Source organism: Parasteatoda tepidariorum, chromosome 3 (assembly GCF_043381705.1).
Source record: "Parasteatoda tepidariorum isolate YZ-2023 chromosome 3, CAS_Ptep_4.0, whole genome shotgun sequence".
NCBI classification, from domain to species: Eukaryota; Metazoa; Arthropoda; class Arachnida; order Araneae; family Theridiidae; genus Parasteatoda; species Parasteatoda tepidariorum.
This window is the reverse complement of record NC_092206.1, coordinates 49,407,388-49,420,602: the sequence shown is the minus strand read 5'-3', so window position 1 is coordinate 49,420,602 and position 13,215 is coordinate 49,407,388. Positions and strand designations below refer to the sequence as shown.

The following is a 13,215-nucleotide window of genomic DNA, read 5'->3' as shown; positions in this document are numbered from 1 at the left end:
AAAAAAAAAAAAAAAAAAAAAAAAAAAAAAAAAAAAAAAAAAAAAAAAAAAAAAAAAAAAGCGGGATATTTATTTAAAAAAAAAACGAAACTTTTAGAGAATCCGAGTTTTTGATAAAAAGGCTGAAATTCGAAAGGCAAAAGCGAAAAAATCTCATCTCTGTATCATCTCTGTGTAAGGTCAACCAGTTTTATCCCAAGGAAATGATTTTTTGAGAAACTTCAGAGGGAGGAATGTGGACTTCAATGCTTTCGCTCCGCGGAAAATTAAAATCCTCATAAAATATTTTAACTTGTTCAAAAAAATTTCCGCGGAAATTAGCGGGAAAAATGGAAAAATCTAAAAAAAACGCGGAAATCCGCGGAAGAATCTCATCCCTGTAATTATAACCTGTGGCCTAAAAGTGGTTCCCAAACTGTCTAAAATATTTTTCTTTAAAAAACAAGTTACAGAAATATGCTAGAGAATGTCGTGCTAGAAGATGTCTGTCCCGCATGCCTTATAATGGTGACTAGACAACTAACACATATCTCTCTCATTCCTAAACAGGGAATACTATACAACATCTTCGCTATAACACCAACAACAAATATTTTGTGTCTCGATCATTGTCAAGTTTCTAACTATACTGAAATGACAACTTAACTCATCACCATAAGCAGATTCTCAGTAACGTGATTGAGGAGTAAGATTTGCTTCCAGGAGGGGGTTATGGTGGAAACTAAAATTTTATAAGTCCTCCTAGAAAAAGGTGTACATCCTTATTAGGAACAAGATTGATGACACAATACTTTGATGATTGAAACCACACATTGACCTTTATAAAGATATAGTTTTTCTGTTAGCTGCATCATCTGTTGATAAACTTTGTAACTAATTTTAAAAGTGGGTAAGAATTAATTTTGTTCCTTAAGCAGAATACTGCAAACTATACGTTTTGATCATGACACATTTTTGTTAAATCAATTTTTGAAATTGCTGTAAATTTTTTTGGACACGCACATGTATGGCTTAAATAAAAATAGTAAAAAATGACTAGCATTTAGAGAAATTTAAACATATATAGGGGTCCATAATATTGTTGAAAACTAGGGATATAACGAATATTTGACCACTATTCGGTATTGGGCCCTTTTGCCAAATATTCGGAAAATTATTTTTCGACAAAGTTTTTTTTGGGGGGAAATTTTAATAGAATTTGATAAAGAATAATCAAAAAGCATACTTTTTACTATACATTATTAGAAATAGTTTCTACGCAGATTTGTTAAGTTCTAAAACTTGTTAATTTATATTCAAAAAGACACATGGAAAAGTGAAATTTGAAGAATTGAAACCAGACTACATCCCTAAACCATCAGTTTGGTAATGCTGATTTTCGCTTTTTTAAATTATATTCAGGCAAGTCAATTCATCATTTTATATTTTAAAAAGTGAGAAATTTTTTGTGTTTCATTTTTGCTTGTGTTTCTGTTTTAACTAATGCAAAGCATGTTAACAGAGTGTTCCTAATAGACTTTATTCTTTTATTGTCACTTTTTTTGAAGGGTAAGACAGATAACATAGAATACTATAATTCTAAACGTTAAAGTTGCATTTCAGAACCAAGAACAATATTTTTTCCTGTTTCTCTTTTGAATTTTTAACTAACTTTTCTTTTTATCAGCATTTTTATTATCACAGCAATCTTAAAGAGCATTTTTAATGAACATTATTCTTTTATGGTCACTTTTTCCTAAAAATTACGAACGATTTTCATTTTGGTTTCTGTTTAGCTTTTTTTTATTCAAAAAACTTTATCGACGTTTTTATTATGACACGTCAATTAAAAGAGTTTCTATTAGTCTTCACTTTTTTCATGAAAATACAGTAATTAGAAAACTGAAATGTTTATCTTTAAAATTTTTCTTTCAAGAATTTAAATCTATTTTTATTTTTTCTGTTTTGCTTTTGTATATAATATTTGTCAGCGTTTCTGATAGGCATTATTTCTTTTAATGTCTTATGAATATTTTTTTTTTTGGAAAATATTTATTTTTAGCATTAAAGTTTTGTTCTAATAATTAAGAGGATATTTTGTTCTATTTCTTTTTTTTCTTCCAACTTTATAACTTCAGTTTTTATTTTTTTAAACTAGCTGTTAATCAGTTTTCCTTTATCTATAATTATCTTAATAACTAATTTCTCTTAAACATTCATATTTCAGTTTTTTAAACTTATTTCTATATAAAAAATAATAATTATTAATTAATTTTTTTTAAATGTTGCTTATCGGCCAAATTCTATTCGACACATCCTTACCAGAAACAGAAGATAAATATTTTTCTCAAAGCTTTAAGAAGACTTAAATTATAGAAGCTAGAGTGATTACTTGGTATGTCCTTGAAATACACTGACAGAATGAATCGCATCTCGAAAATCCCACAGACGGAATGTAGTATCTTTTGAGGATGTCACAACAAGTCGTTGGGTTGGATGTGTACAAGTGTTGGTGAGCTCTTGATCATGACCTATTAAATAAAATAGTAAGAAAATTTTAATATGATAAAAATAGAATTAAAAATGTGAAGTCATAAAGATGAAAGAATTTAAATAAAAAAAATAAAAACTTTATTTTAAAGAAATTCTTTGATATTTTTTACGTATTTAGTTTAAGAAAAAGTAGACATACTATTGAAGTATAATTTATAAATCAACAGAAAGATGACAAATATTTTTTAACATATTCCTAAGTTAACGTTTCTGAATTCAGATATAAATGCAGTAATCCAGTTATGCTAGTTGACTCAGTTTTAGAAAAAATTAGCCGTCTTTGGCGACCGGTTTGGTCGCCTCTTAAAATTATCTAGTACAACACATCAACTTTAACAGTAAACAAGCCAAAGGCACAGCACAGCTGTATTTAAATATACAGTTCAGATTTAATATTGATTACAGGGGGTTGGCTTTATTTTTGGCCATGTTATCTTTCGCTAAATCGTCAACAATGGATCTCTTTCCATGATCCTAACAGTCCTTTGGGAACAATTCTTTTTACTTTAACATCGAATTATTGGTGATCAGTCTGGGGGCTTCGCCCTGTCTTTTCCAACTGATGAATTGATATCTTCACAGAAATTCTTGATGAGAGAACAAGAATGATTCTCTTGATGAGACTTTCTTTTCTTTATTTTTTAATTTTGGATTGTGGTCATGTTCATTATAAGATTTATATAATAAATCAGAAAATATTACAAATAAATACTTGTAAAGGTATAACTAACTATTCAACACTACCTAAATTATTACTAAAGACAATCTAACAAAATGAATCTAAATAAATATTTAATACATAACTATTTTTTTACACTATTAACAAAACAACATTAAAAATCTCTTTGCTATGAATTATTTCTTTTTTAAAAAAAGAAATAATTCCTTCCTTGTAAAAGGGAGAGAAAAATTAATTAATGGACATAAAAATTGTTATTGAAAATTCATTTTCAGATTAAAAAAATAGAATAAAATAGAAAGGGAAAAAAGTGATTTACCAACTAATTGTGTGACAAGTTCCCCAGTTTGAACATCATATACATTTGCTGTACGATCCCAAGAAGCTGTTATGACTTGATCACCACCAGCTAACCAATCAGCAGCTATTACGACTCCTATATGACCTTGTAGTTCAATTTTTGAATTCTTTAAGACTGTCATATTATGTGATGATTCGACATCTATGAAAAGTTTGTAGAAAATTAGAAGTTCATGGTAAAATAATTTAAATTTAAAAAAAATAAATGCCAAGGGAATACCAATTAGTAAACCTTAGCTAACAGTATTACTTAACACATTTAATTTATCAGAATACTTTTTGTCAGAAAACTACAACCTATTAATTGCTTTAAAATAATTATAGATTACTGATTTCCTTATTGCCATTTTACTTAGGGATTGTATTTCATTATCTTACACCTAAGTGGAAGAACATGTTGTAAGCCATTTAATTTTTAAATTACTATTCCATGTTTTAAAATTAATAAATAAATTTACAAAAATATATTTTGGCAATATTTTTAAATTAGCTACATGTTTCTACACATTTTAAAGTCAAATTAGCTTACATCACAATTATAAATTTAAATTAATAAGGTAAAGCATTCACGTAACAGAATGTTGTGGGTCAGGAAGTTTGTGGAGGTTAAGGCTCCACAATTTCGTGACCAATAACATCATTGAGGCTACGTGGTCATCACTGCACACAGACACCATTGCGCATTTACTTCCCAGACAAGCCGGTACTCGGCGATCTGAAGTTGGGTCGGCTTCAAGCCGACACTGGGGATCGAACCCCAGTTCATCACAATGGCAGTTCAGTGTCTTAATCACTGCGCTATTGCAGTTCTAATTTTATTATTGCAATTTCTAAAACAATATACTTTTAGCATCAGAACTAATGTAATTTAATTATTATTTTTAATCTTTGTTTAGTTTTCATGTAAATTCAGAAATTTTTAGATGCCAAGAAGAGTTATACATAATTGATTCTACAAATGTTTGCAACAATAAGATGTAATTATGAAAATTTTGAAAGGAGGTGTCTCTTGAAAATCAAAAAATTTAATTTCATAATGCATACCATTTTATACGTATTATTAAGCACTTGTTGTGTTGTGTCCAATCCTTCAGGATCTAGCGACAGCTAGATCAAATCCGTGAACTTTACCAATGAGACCGTGAACTTTAGCAAAATCAAGCACCAGAAGCACATAAATTCGAAAATTAAGCAGAAAATTAAGCACTTAAATTCGGCATTCAAATAAAACAAATATTAGTAATTTTTGACGCTATTTTGATATATTATATTGAATAATCTAATGAAAGTGATTAAATTTTATTTTATTTTATAAAAACAATTATTTTGATTATTAACTTTTGCAGTAAAATTATTCAAAAAGAAATGCCTCAGAATATATAAATTTGTTACATTAATTGATAGCATAACTTATATCTTAGATTGTGAGGCATAAACTTTTCCCTCACTAAAACATATTTGATTAAATGCCACAGTAAAAAATTATACAATTGCATTTCCTACAACTAAACAGAACAAACATTTATTGATTTAAAAATTTTGTTTAACTTGTATTTAAAATAAAAAAAACGTCTTATAATAAATTTTTGAAAGGAAAAATTAAGTTTTTTTAAAAGGTTTTTAATTATAAAATTTTAATAGCAGTAAAATTTACTATGAACTAATTTAGGCTGTTTAGTTTAATAGGTTTCTTTAAACTTCATAGTCAGCAAAAGTCAGTACCAGAAATTCCTTAATAACTGGTCATAATTTTTACTAAATAAGATAGTATGACTCATTTAATATTTTAAACACTAAAATGTTGATTTAAAATAAATCAACCTTATTTAACACTACTACTCACTCACTCTAAAAATATAACAATATTATCCTCTAGTAAATTAACGTTTAAAAAATGTCAAAACATAAATAACTTACTCTTCGTTAAAAAAGAATTAAACTTATTTTTTTCATTTTAATAAAAACATAACTACAAAGCATAATTTCACTATGAAACATTAAAAATCCTAGAATATTTTTTTTTAAATGAATAAGTAAAGAATAGATACCATCAGCGTGGTCTTCTTCTGATAATTCAACTTCCTCTTCTGATGAATGGTATTTCTATTTAAACAGAAATAATGAAATTTCATGATTAAACATTAGGAAATTTATGAAATGTGGTTGATATGATATACAAATCAATATGATAACATGACAATGACATTTAGGTTAAGTGACAATATGAAAAATTTATTATATTTAATGAACTCAGAAAAATATACATTTGCACAAAAAGGGGTTTCTAGCACATATATTTATGTTATATTCTAAAAATAGCAGAACCAGTTTGAATTCTTTACAAATTATTAAACTTATTATTATTTTGTGCAATATGATGGTATAATATTTCATGATGGTATAATACTTTGAAGATACTGGAAAAATTCAATTTTTTTTAAACTTTTTTCAGCTACTAAAATTTTTCAATTAAAATGTGTAATGAAAGTTACAAACTACATGAAAAATAAAATTAAAATTTGAATTGAATGCCTCAAAACTTGATAAGTTTAAATTTAACTATATTTACCAATTCCTAACTATGCATTTTAATAAATAAAAAAATTACAATTCTTGGATGATCATCAAAGAAAGCTAGTTGAAAATACAGTTGAACCTCCTTAACGTCAACTCAAAGGGGCACAGAAAATTAATGCGTACAATCAGTTCAAAGAGTTTTTTTTTTATATAAAAAGGGTTCAATACATTGTAAAATAACAATGTATAACAAACATTTTTCTAAAAATAAATTCACATTTTAGATATGGAGAAAAATATATATTTTTACTAAGGCGCTGGCTAAATATTACAAGGCACCGAAAGTGGGATTTTAACTAAATTATTTTGCTATTCTGATTTGCAAAGGCTTCAATTTGTCCTTTTTATGTTGACAAACATCCTCAATAAATGTAAATATAATTAAATTAAAAATCTTACATTAAACATACGAGAATTTGTCTACTATTTGAAAACCATAGAGAGAGGGGGTATAAATTTACTCAAAGTATGTTAATCTAATATTTAAATCGTTTCTAAGTAGAGATTACGAATATTCAAAAACTTATAGAATGAATATTAAAGTTTAGGGACTGAAACAAAATTTACAGTTAAATTGTAAAAAAATTTTAAGAGTGTGTACTAATAAAAAAGTAGCCATTAAAAAGAATAATTTAAATTCAATCAATCAATTCTAAAATAAATGACCTACAATGCATTTCATAGGGAGGAACTCTTCACGAATTTATTAATTTAATAAAGATTGTTAATCTATAACCATATTCAAAGAAGGCATTTTTATGATACTTGTTAAAAATCTTCCTTTTGTAATTGTACATGTATTAAGAATTTTTGACAAAAACTTCAACAAACTCTTTGGAAATCAAGATCTTATGAGAAAGTAAATGACCACAAACCATATCAGTGTTTCCAGAAGATGAAGAAACTGACCAAACATGAGCAGTTTGATCCCCCGAGGCAGAAACCACCAAATCTTGGTTAGGGTGAAATCTGACAGAATTTACAGATCCTTTGTGCCCCCAATATTGCACAATACATTTTCCATTGTGAATGTCCCATATTCTAGCAGTGTGATCTGAAAGAAAAACAAATTTTTTCATTGAGCAAGGAAAAACACTGTCCCTTTATATTATTTCCTATTTGGTTAATGTTAAGACAACAGCATATTCACTATAATGTTATCATTTGATTAGTAACTTTAGTTAAAAATAATCACCTCTTTTGTTAATTACTTTTCTCTCTCTTCTTTAACGTAATTTTTAGGATAAAATTTGCATTTTCTATAGTCAATCAGTTGTCCTTTCATCAAACAACTTTTGATCTAATATCAGCCTTTCTCAATTAAAATTATTCTTCTCTTTTATTCTTTACACTTTTTATAAATGCAATATTCAATATATATAGCTATTTAAAATTGAAATAATCAAAAGTACAAATACAATAATTTTATTTTCTTCTTCAGAATTCAGCTACTATGGAAAGTTATGACATACATTTGCTTGAACATTTCATGGTTCTTTATTTTACATAGAAAATGTTTTCAATCTCACACTCAGAATAACTTATGGTACGAAAGTTGTAATTTTCTTCTCCAACATTCGAAATAGCTAATCTCATTAATTTTTCATGAGAAATATGCCCACCGCCAGACACCTGCATGAGGCATTATATAAAAGTAGGGGGTATCTATTCAAATGACTACATTTTGTAATATTATTTTCATAAATTGCAAAGAGAAATTCGATTTTGGTTAGTAATAAAATTCTTTTTACCAATTTTTTTTAATTTCAGTATCTCCTACAGATGCCATAAAGCAATTAAAGACATAAAAAGACAATTGTTGGGGAAAATTTAAATATGAAATATAAAACTATATCAAAAACCAAATATTAAGATTGAAACATCAGCATTATAAAAACTAGAAGGAAATGGCCGATAACACGATAAATAACTGCCAAAAATGATCGGAAAAAGCTGGAAACGACACGGAAAAGTGTGATTACTTAAGTTGAAAATTTATGTGATTAATAACATAGTACAAAAAATATCTAAATTTAAAAAACTGCATAAAAATGCCTGAAAAAAATGAAAAAAGCTCCTGAAGAAAGATCGGTAAACGATGATGATATACGACGAAATCCTCATGAATCGAGTTCGTTTAAAAGTGATTATACTCAAATCCGAAATAACATCGTAAAATCGGACGCGCCAAAAAGCGATTACTCATATTCAAAATACGCGGGTCAAAATAAGATCGAATTAAAAAAAATATTTGAATTCGAAAAATCACTTGAAAATGGCTGGGAAAACGATCGGAAAATGACTTAGGAATCGATTCTTTAGTCATGGTCCAAGTTATTCGATGGAATCGTCGCGTCAAAAAGTGATGATTTTAATACGTAAATTGTGTGGCGCATTAAGTATACTGAAATTTTAAAAATCTATGGCCTAAAAAAGATAAGTAACTACCAATAAACGGTCAAAAAACGACGTAGAATCGGGCGCGTCAAAAATCTGGGGGGATGGCCGAAAAAAATGATTAACAACCAACGAGAGAAAAAAATCGGTTTATTCTGTTGTAATTAGAGTCAGTATAAACACATCCATTTTTGTTATCTTTTTCTTTCGCAAGATTCAATCTATAGATTTGGTTAAAAAAAAAAGCTTTGAGTAGAAATTAGTTTGAGGACATACCTGCTGAAGCTGTTGCAATTTGTGGAGGTCCGCATCTAGAATAACTGACTTCCCACACTCCATCTCGATGTCCAATGTATTCTTTGGAAAGTCTGCATGTTAATGAAGGAGCTTTGAATTGAGAGACAATTCGACTAGTAGAAGCTTTCAATTTATAGGTGCTTTTGATTTTTTGTGAAAGTTGGCTTGCTAGAATAATATCAGCAAAATATTATTTTGTTATCTTCACAGTCACAGTTCATATTGTAAATTTCATGGACACTACACAGTTTAAATTGTAGGTAAAAAATTTTTTAATAATCTATGTAGAACAAAGATTGGCATAATAAATAAAGGATAACTAACGAAATAGAAAGACACAAAATTTTGAAGCTTATTTCTTTCAACTCGAGTTTTTCTTTTATTATTATTTTTTTTTTGCACACCTAATAAATATATATATTTTTTAAAGTAGTAAGCTTTCTTTCTCTTAAAGAATATTTTGTGGTTCAGTATTATTTTTAAAAGTATTTATACATTAAAAAAAGTACAATAGGAAAATTTTTTGTTATTTTTTTTCGAGTTGAGTTAATTTATACCAAACAAGTTTGAATAACAAAGAATGAAAGCTCACCAGTAATAGACTCTCTTTTTGTTTTGCTTTTTCCTGATGGAGGCTCTGTTCCATCAAAGGTATCAGTTCTTTCAGTTGTTGCAGCTGGTTCCCTTTCTAGTTGCTCATTCAAAGCTTCGATCTTTTCTTTCACTGCAAACATTCACAAATTAGAAACAAAATGCAATTTTCTTTTTTTTATAAATTTTTGAATTTTAACGCACATATTAAAATTTTGAGAGCAGTTTGGCATTTAAAAAAATTATCATTATTTATTTATAAAAGCAATAAATGACAGCGAAATATAATTTTAAACAATTGCAAAATAGTCTTTAAATTTACAGGTAAATTTTTAAAAAGATTTATGTGAAAAAGTTTCCATTTTTTTTCTATATTTATTTAATTTCTAATATCAGAAAAATAGGGATTCAATAAAAATAGATGCACACTAAAAAAAAAAAAATATATATATATAAAAAGGAAAAACTTTCAAAAAATTGAAATAAATTATAAGGAAAAAAAATATACAGTTGCAAATTGAGACAGAAAAACAAAACAAATACTTCAAAATAGCTAAAAAAATAACAAAAAAATATCTTAGCGTTTAAAATAAAAATTGTAAGAAGAAAAAGCAAGATCAATTGGAAAACAAGTAAGAACTTTATTCTACCAGAAACTTATTTAATTGTATTAATGTATTTTGTTATTACATATGATGGTTTATTTAAATTTGAACAAAGTGACGCTGTAGTTAATTTTAAAAATATTAAAAGTGTCATAATATTTCCAAAATGTTTAAATTATCGGCGAATCCTTATACGGAACACATTTTTTTTTCTTTTCCGCTTTTAATCATTAAGATTTGTGTTGATTATGTAAAAATCTCGTCATTGGAAAAAAAGATATTTAGGGTAATATCTTTTTTGCTCCATTGTACTGAAAAATAAGAATACACAACACTGTAAAATAGTGTTTCATCACAAACGCGTTTTGATACATTAATAACTTCATTTTTATTCGGTTTACCCGAAAAATTAACAGTAAGTATATTTACATCAGTGCTACGAGGGTTGCTATTTATATTTCTGGCCTAATAATGAAAAAACAAATATGTAGGATCGAAATTGGTTTTATTGTTTTTCAAAATATTCTCCATGATGATCAATACACTTTTGCATGCGCTTGAACCAATTTTCACAGCACTTTTTCCAGTCCGATTAAGGTAACTCCAAAGCATGCGTTTTGAATGCATCAACCGCTTCTTCGGGGGTCGAAAATCGTTGTCCACGTAATTTATTTTTGATGTGTGGGAATAAGAAGAAGTCATTGGGTGCCAAATCAGGGCTGTACGGCGGATGACCCATCAGTTCGATCTTTCGCTCCGTCAGAAATGCCTTTGTTTGAGTCGATGTGTGAGAGCTCGCATTGTCATGATGAAGAATGATTCGCCTGTTCTTCTGCTTTTTTCGAATTTCTCCGATGACTTCTGGCAAACAAATGGTCGTGTACCATTCAGAATTGACCGTCCTGCGTTGCTCTAACGCCACTGTTGCCACATGACCGTTAATGCCGAAGAAACAGGCAATCATTTGTTTCGATGTGCTTCTTCCTCGAACAACTTTTGTTGGTTTTGCCTCGTCTTGGAAGACCCATACAGTTGATTGCTGTTTTGTTTCCGGCTCATATGCATAGATCCATGATTCGTCACCTGTGTAGATGTTATACACAGCCTTTGATGTACCTTGAACGTATTTTTCCAACATTTCCTTGCACCAATCGACACGAGCCTTTTTTTGAGCGTTTGTCAGATTATGCGGGATCCAACGCGAACAAATTTTTTTTACGCTCAAATGTTCATGCAATATTTTATTGATGCTAGTCATACTAATGTCCAAAGACGCCTCTATCTCACGGTATGTCACATGACGATCTTGCTTTATCAGTTCACGCACAGCATCGATCTTTTCTGGCACAACAACGGATTTTGGACGACCTGCACGGGATTCGTCCTGGATCGAACATCGACCACGATTAAATTCGTTATACCAATTTTTTACAGTGCTGTAGGATGGCGCTTTATCGCTGAATAAAGAATTAAGTTCATCGAAGCACTCTTGTCTTGACAATCCACGTCGAAAGTTATGAAAAATAATGGCACGAAAATGTTCACGATTCAATTCCATTTTTTGAAAGAGAAGAACTTTTCAATTTACTGTCAACAACACAAATGAAGCTATAATGGTAAATCGTCTGCTGAATTTATGTTTAAAAATATCAAACTTTCGATTAAAATCGTCTGCGGTCGCCTAGCAACACTTACTGTTGCCAAGGCCAGAAATATAAATAGCAACCCTCGTATAGATTCCGTTGCACATGACGGAGTTATTTATTGAGTTAAGGCCTGTTAACACGGTCCAATTTCTTTAATCCGAGAAGTTGGAGAATTTTCTCTGTCCAAGAAATTGGATGATTCGTCGACACTATCCACCAAGTTCTTGAATGTCACAGATTGGTCGAAAGTCAACATTATAAAATAATTCTTACATAAGTTTAAAATTACTAAATAAATTAAAATAAAATCATAATAACACATATAAACAGTAACAGATCAATTTATTTGGACTCAAATATAAGAAAACAGACAACAAAATGACATAATCTGATGCCTGCTTGTTGACGTCACAAAACCTAAGACGCTGATTGGTTAAGGGAGGAAAAACTAGTATGGAAAGTAGAACATGCTCTACTATCGTCCAAGAACTTGGACCAAGTATTTGGATGATCGTTTACACAATCCAAGCTCAAAGCAAAACAAGTTTCCATCACTATCAATTAATCTTCGTCCTAGAACTTGAACCGTGTAAACAGGCCTTTAATGGCTTTAAGTTGATTAAGTGACACAAACTGAAGTTTAAGACATACATATTTATACGCAGGGCGCAAAATTTCTGATATATTGTAAGAAAATCAAAGACGTTACTGTGCCAGTTGTACCACGGATTAAACATACGGTTATTTACACAGGTTCATTATAGTATATATATATATATATATATAAAAATCGGCAAAAACTCCATAGTTTTGTAATGTTGAACCCAACCCAGGATTCAAGGGGACTCTTGGATTAGCATTGTCACAATTTAGCCTTCGTGAGTGAAATTAACCAGCACTTGTATTACATGAAGAGCTCTTCCGCCAACATAAACCTACTAAAATATCCGTGATTTATTTATTATTATTGCTAATAATTTCAAACATCGATTGCAATATGTAGAACAATTTTTCTGTTTCTTCTTTCTGTTTCTGTTTTGTTGAGATTTTAAAGTGGCTTACAGAAAATAAGTATAGTTCAGCAGAGGCAGCGCGATAGAAAGAATCAGGGGTCGACATTCTTTACGAAAGGACAGATTGAATATCATGTCACCTCTGATAGTGATAAAATGAGCTTTGCAAATGTAAATATATTTATTTCTATAGATTTTTTTTCTATAGTGAAAGAACTTTATTTTTTATGAGATTAAAGGAGTTAATAAGTTAATACAAGATATTTCTCAGTTAAAGTGTGAGCATTCATCATCATCTAATGCGATCATTCATCTAATACGAATGAAAAAATAATTTCTCATTTTTAAACTATGATTTTTACTTTGCAAGCAAAACATTTATTGATTAACAGACGACTAGGAATACACCAACAAACCAACGGAAAATTGATTATTACATCACTGAAATTCATAGTTCAGAGCAAAACATTTTTATTTTTTAACTAGCCGCTTAAGGCGGCCAGCTTTCCGCCACGCTA

General features: G+C 29.0%; 1 protein-coding gene across 3 annotated transcripts in view; it reads right to left on the bottom strand.

The window, feature by feature from the left end:
• LOC107440563 (WD repeat domain 37) overlaps nucleotides 1-13,215 on the bottom strand; it is a 114,324-nt gene that overhangs the window by 3,294 nt on the left and 97,815 nt on the right. For all 3 annotated transcript variants that reach the window (XM_071178611.1, XM_071178612.1, XM_071178613.1), the window contains exons 5-10: nucleotides 9,435-9,566; nucleotides 8,822-9,010; nucleotides 7,024-7,202; nucleotides 5,620-5,674; nucleotides 3,531-3,713; nucleotides 2,372-2,510 (exon numbers count right to left, since the gene is read on the bottom strand). In XM_071178611.1, the coding sequence (XP_071034712.1) occupies nucleotides 2,372-2,510; nucleotides 3,531-3,713; nucleotides 5,620-5,674; nucleotides 7,024-7,202; nucleotides 8,822-9,010; nucleotides 9,435-9,566 (877 nt within the window). The remainder of the gene's footprint in view (nucleotides 1-2,371; nucleotides 2,511-3,530; nucleotides 3,714-5,619; nucleotides 5,675-7,023; nucleotides 7,203-8,821; nucleotides 9,011-9,434; nucleotides 9,567-13,215) is intronic.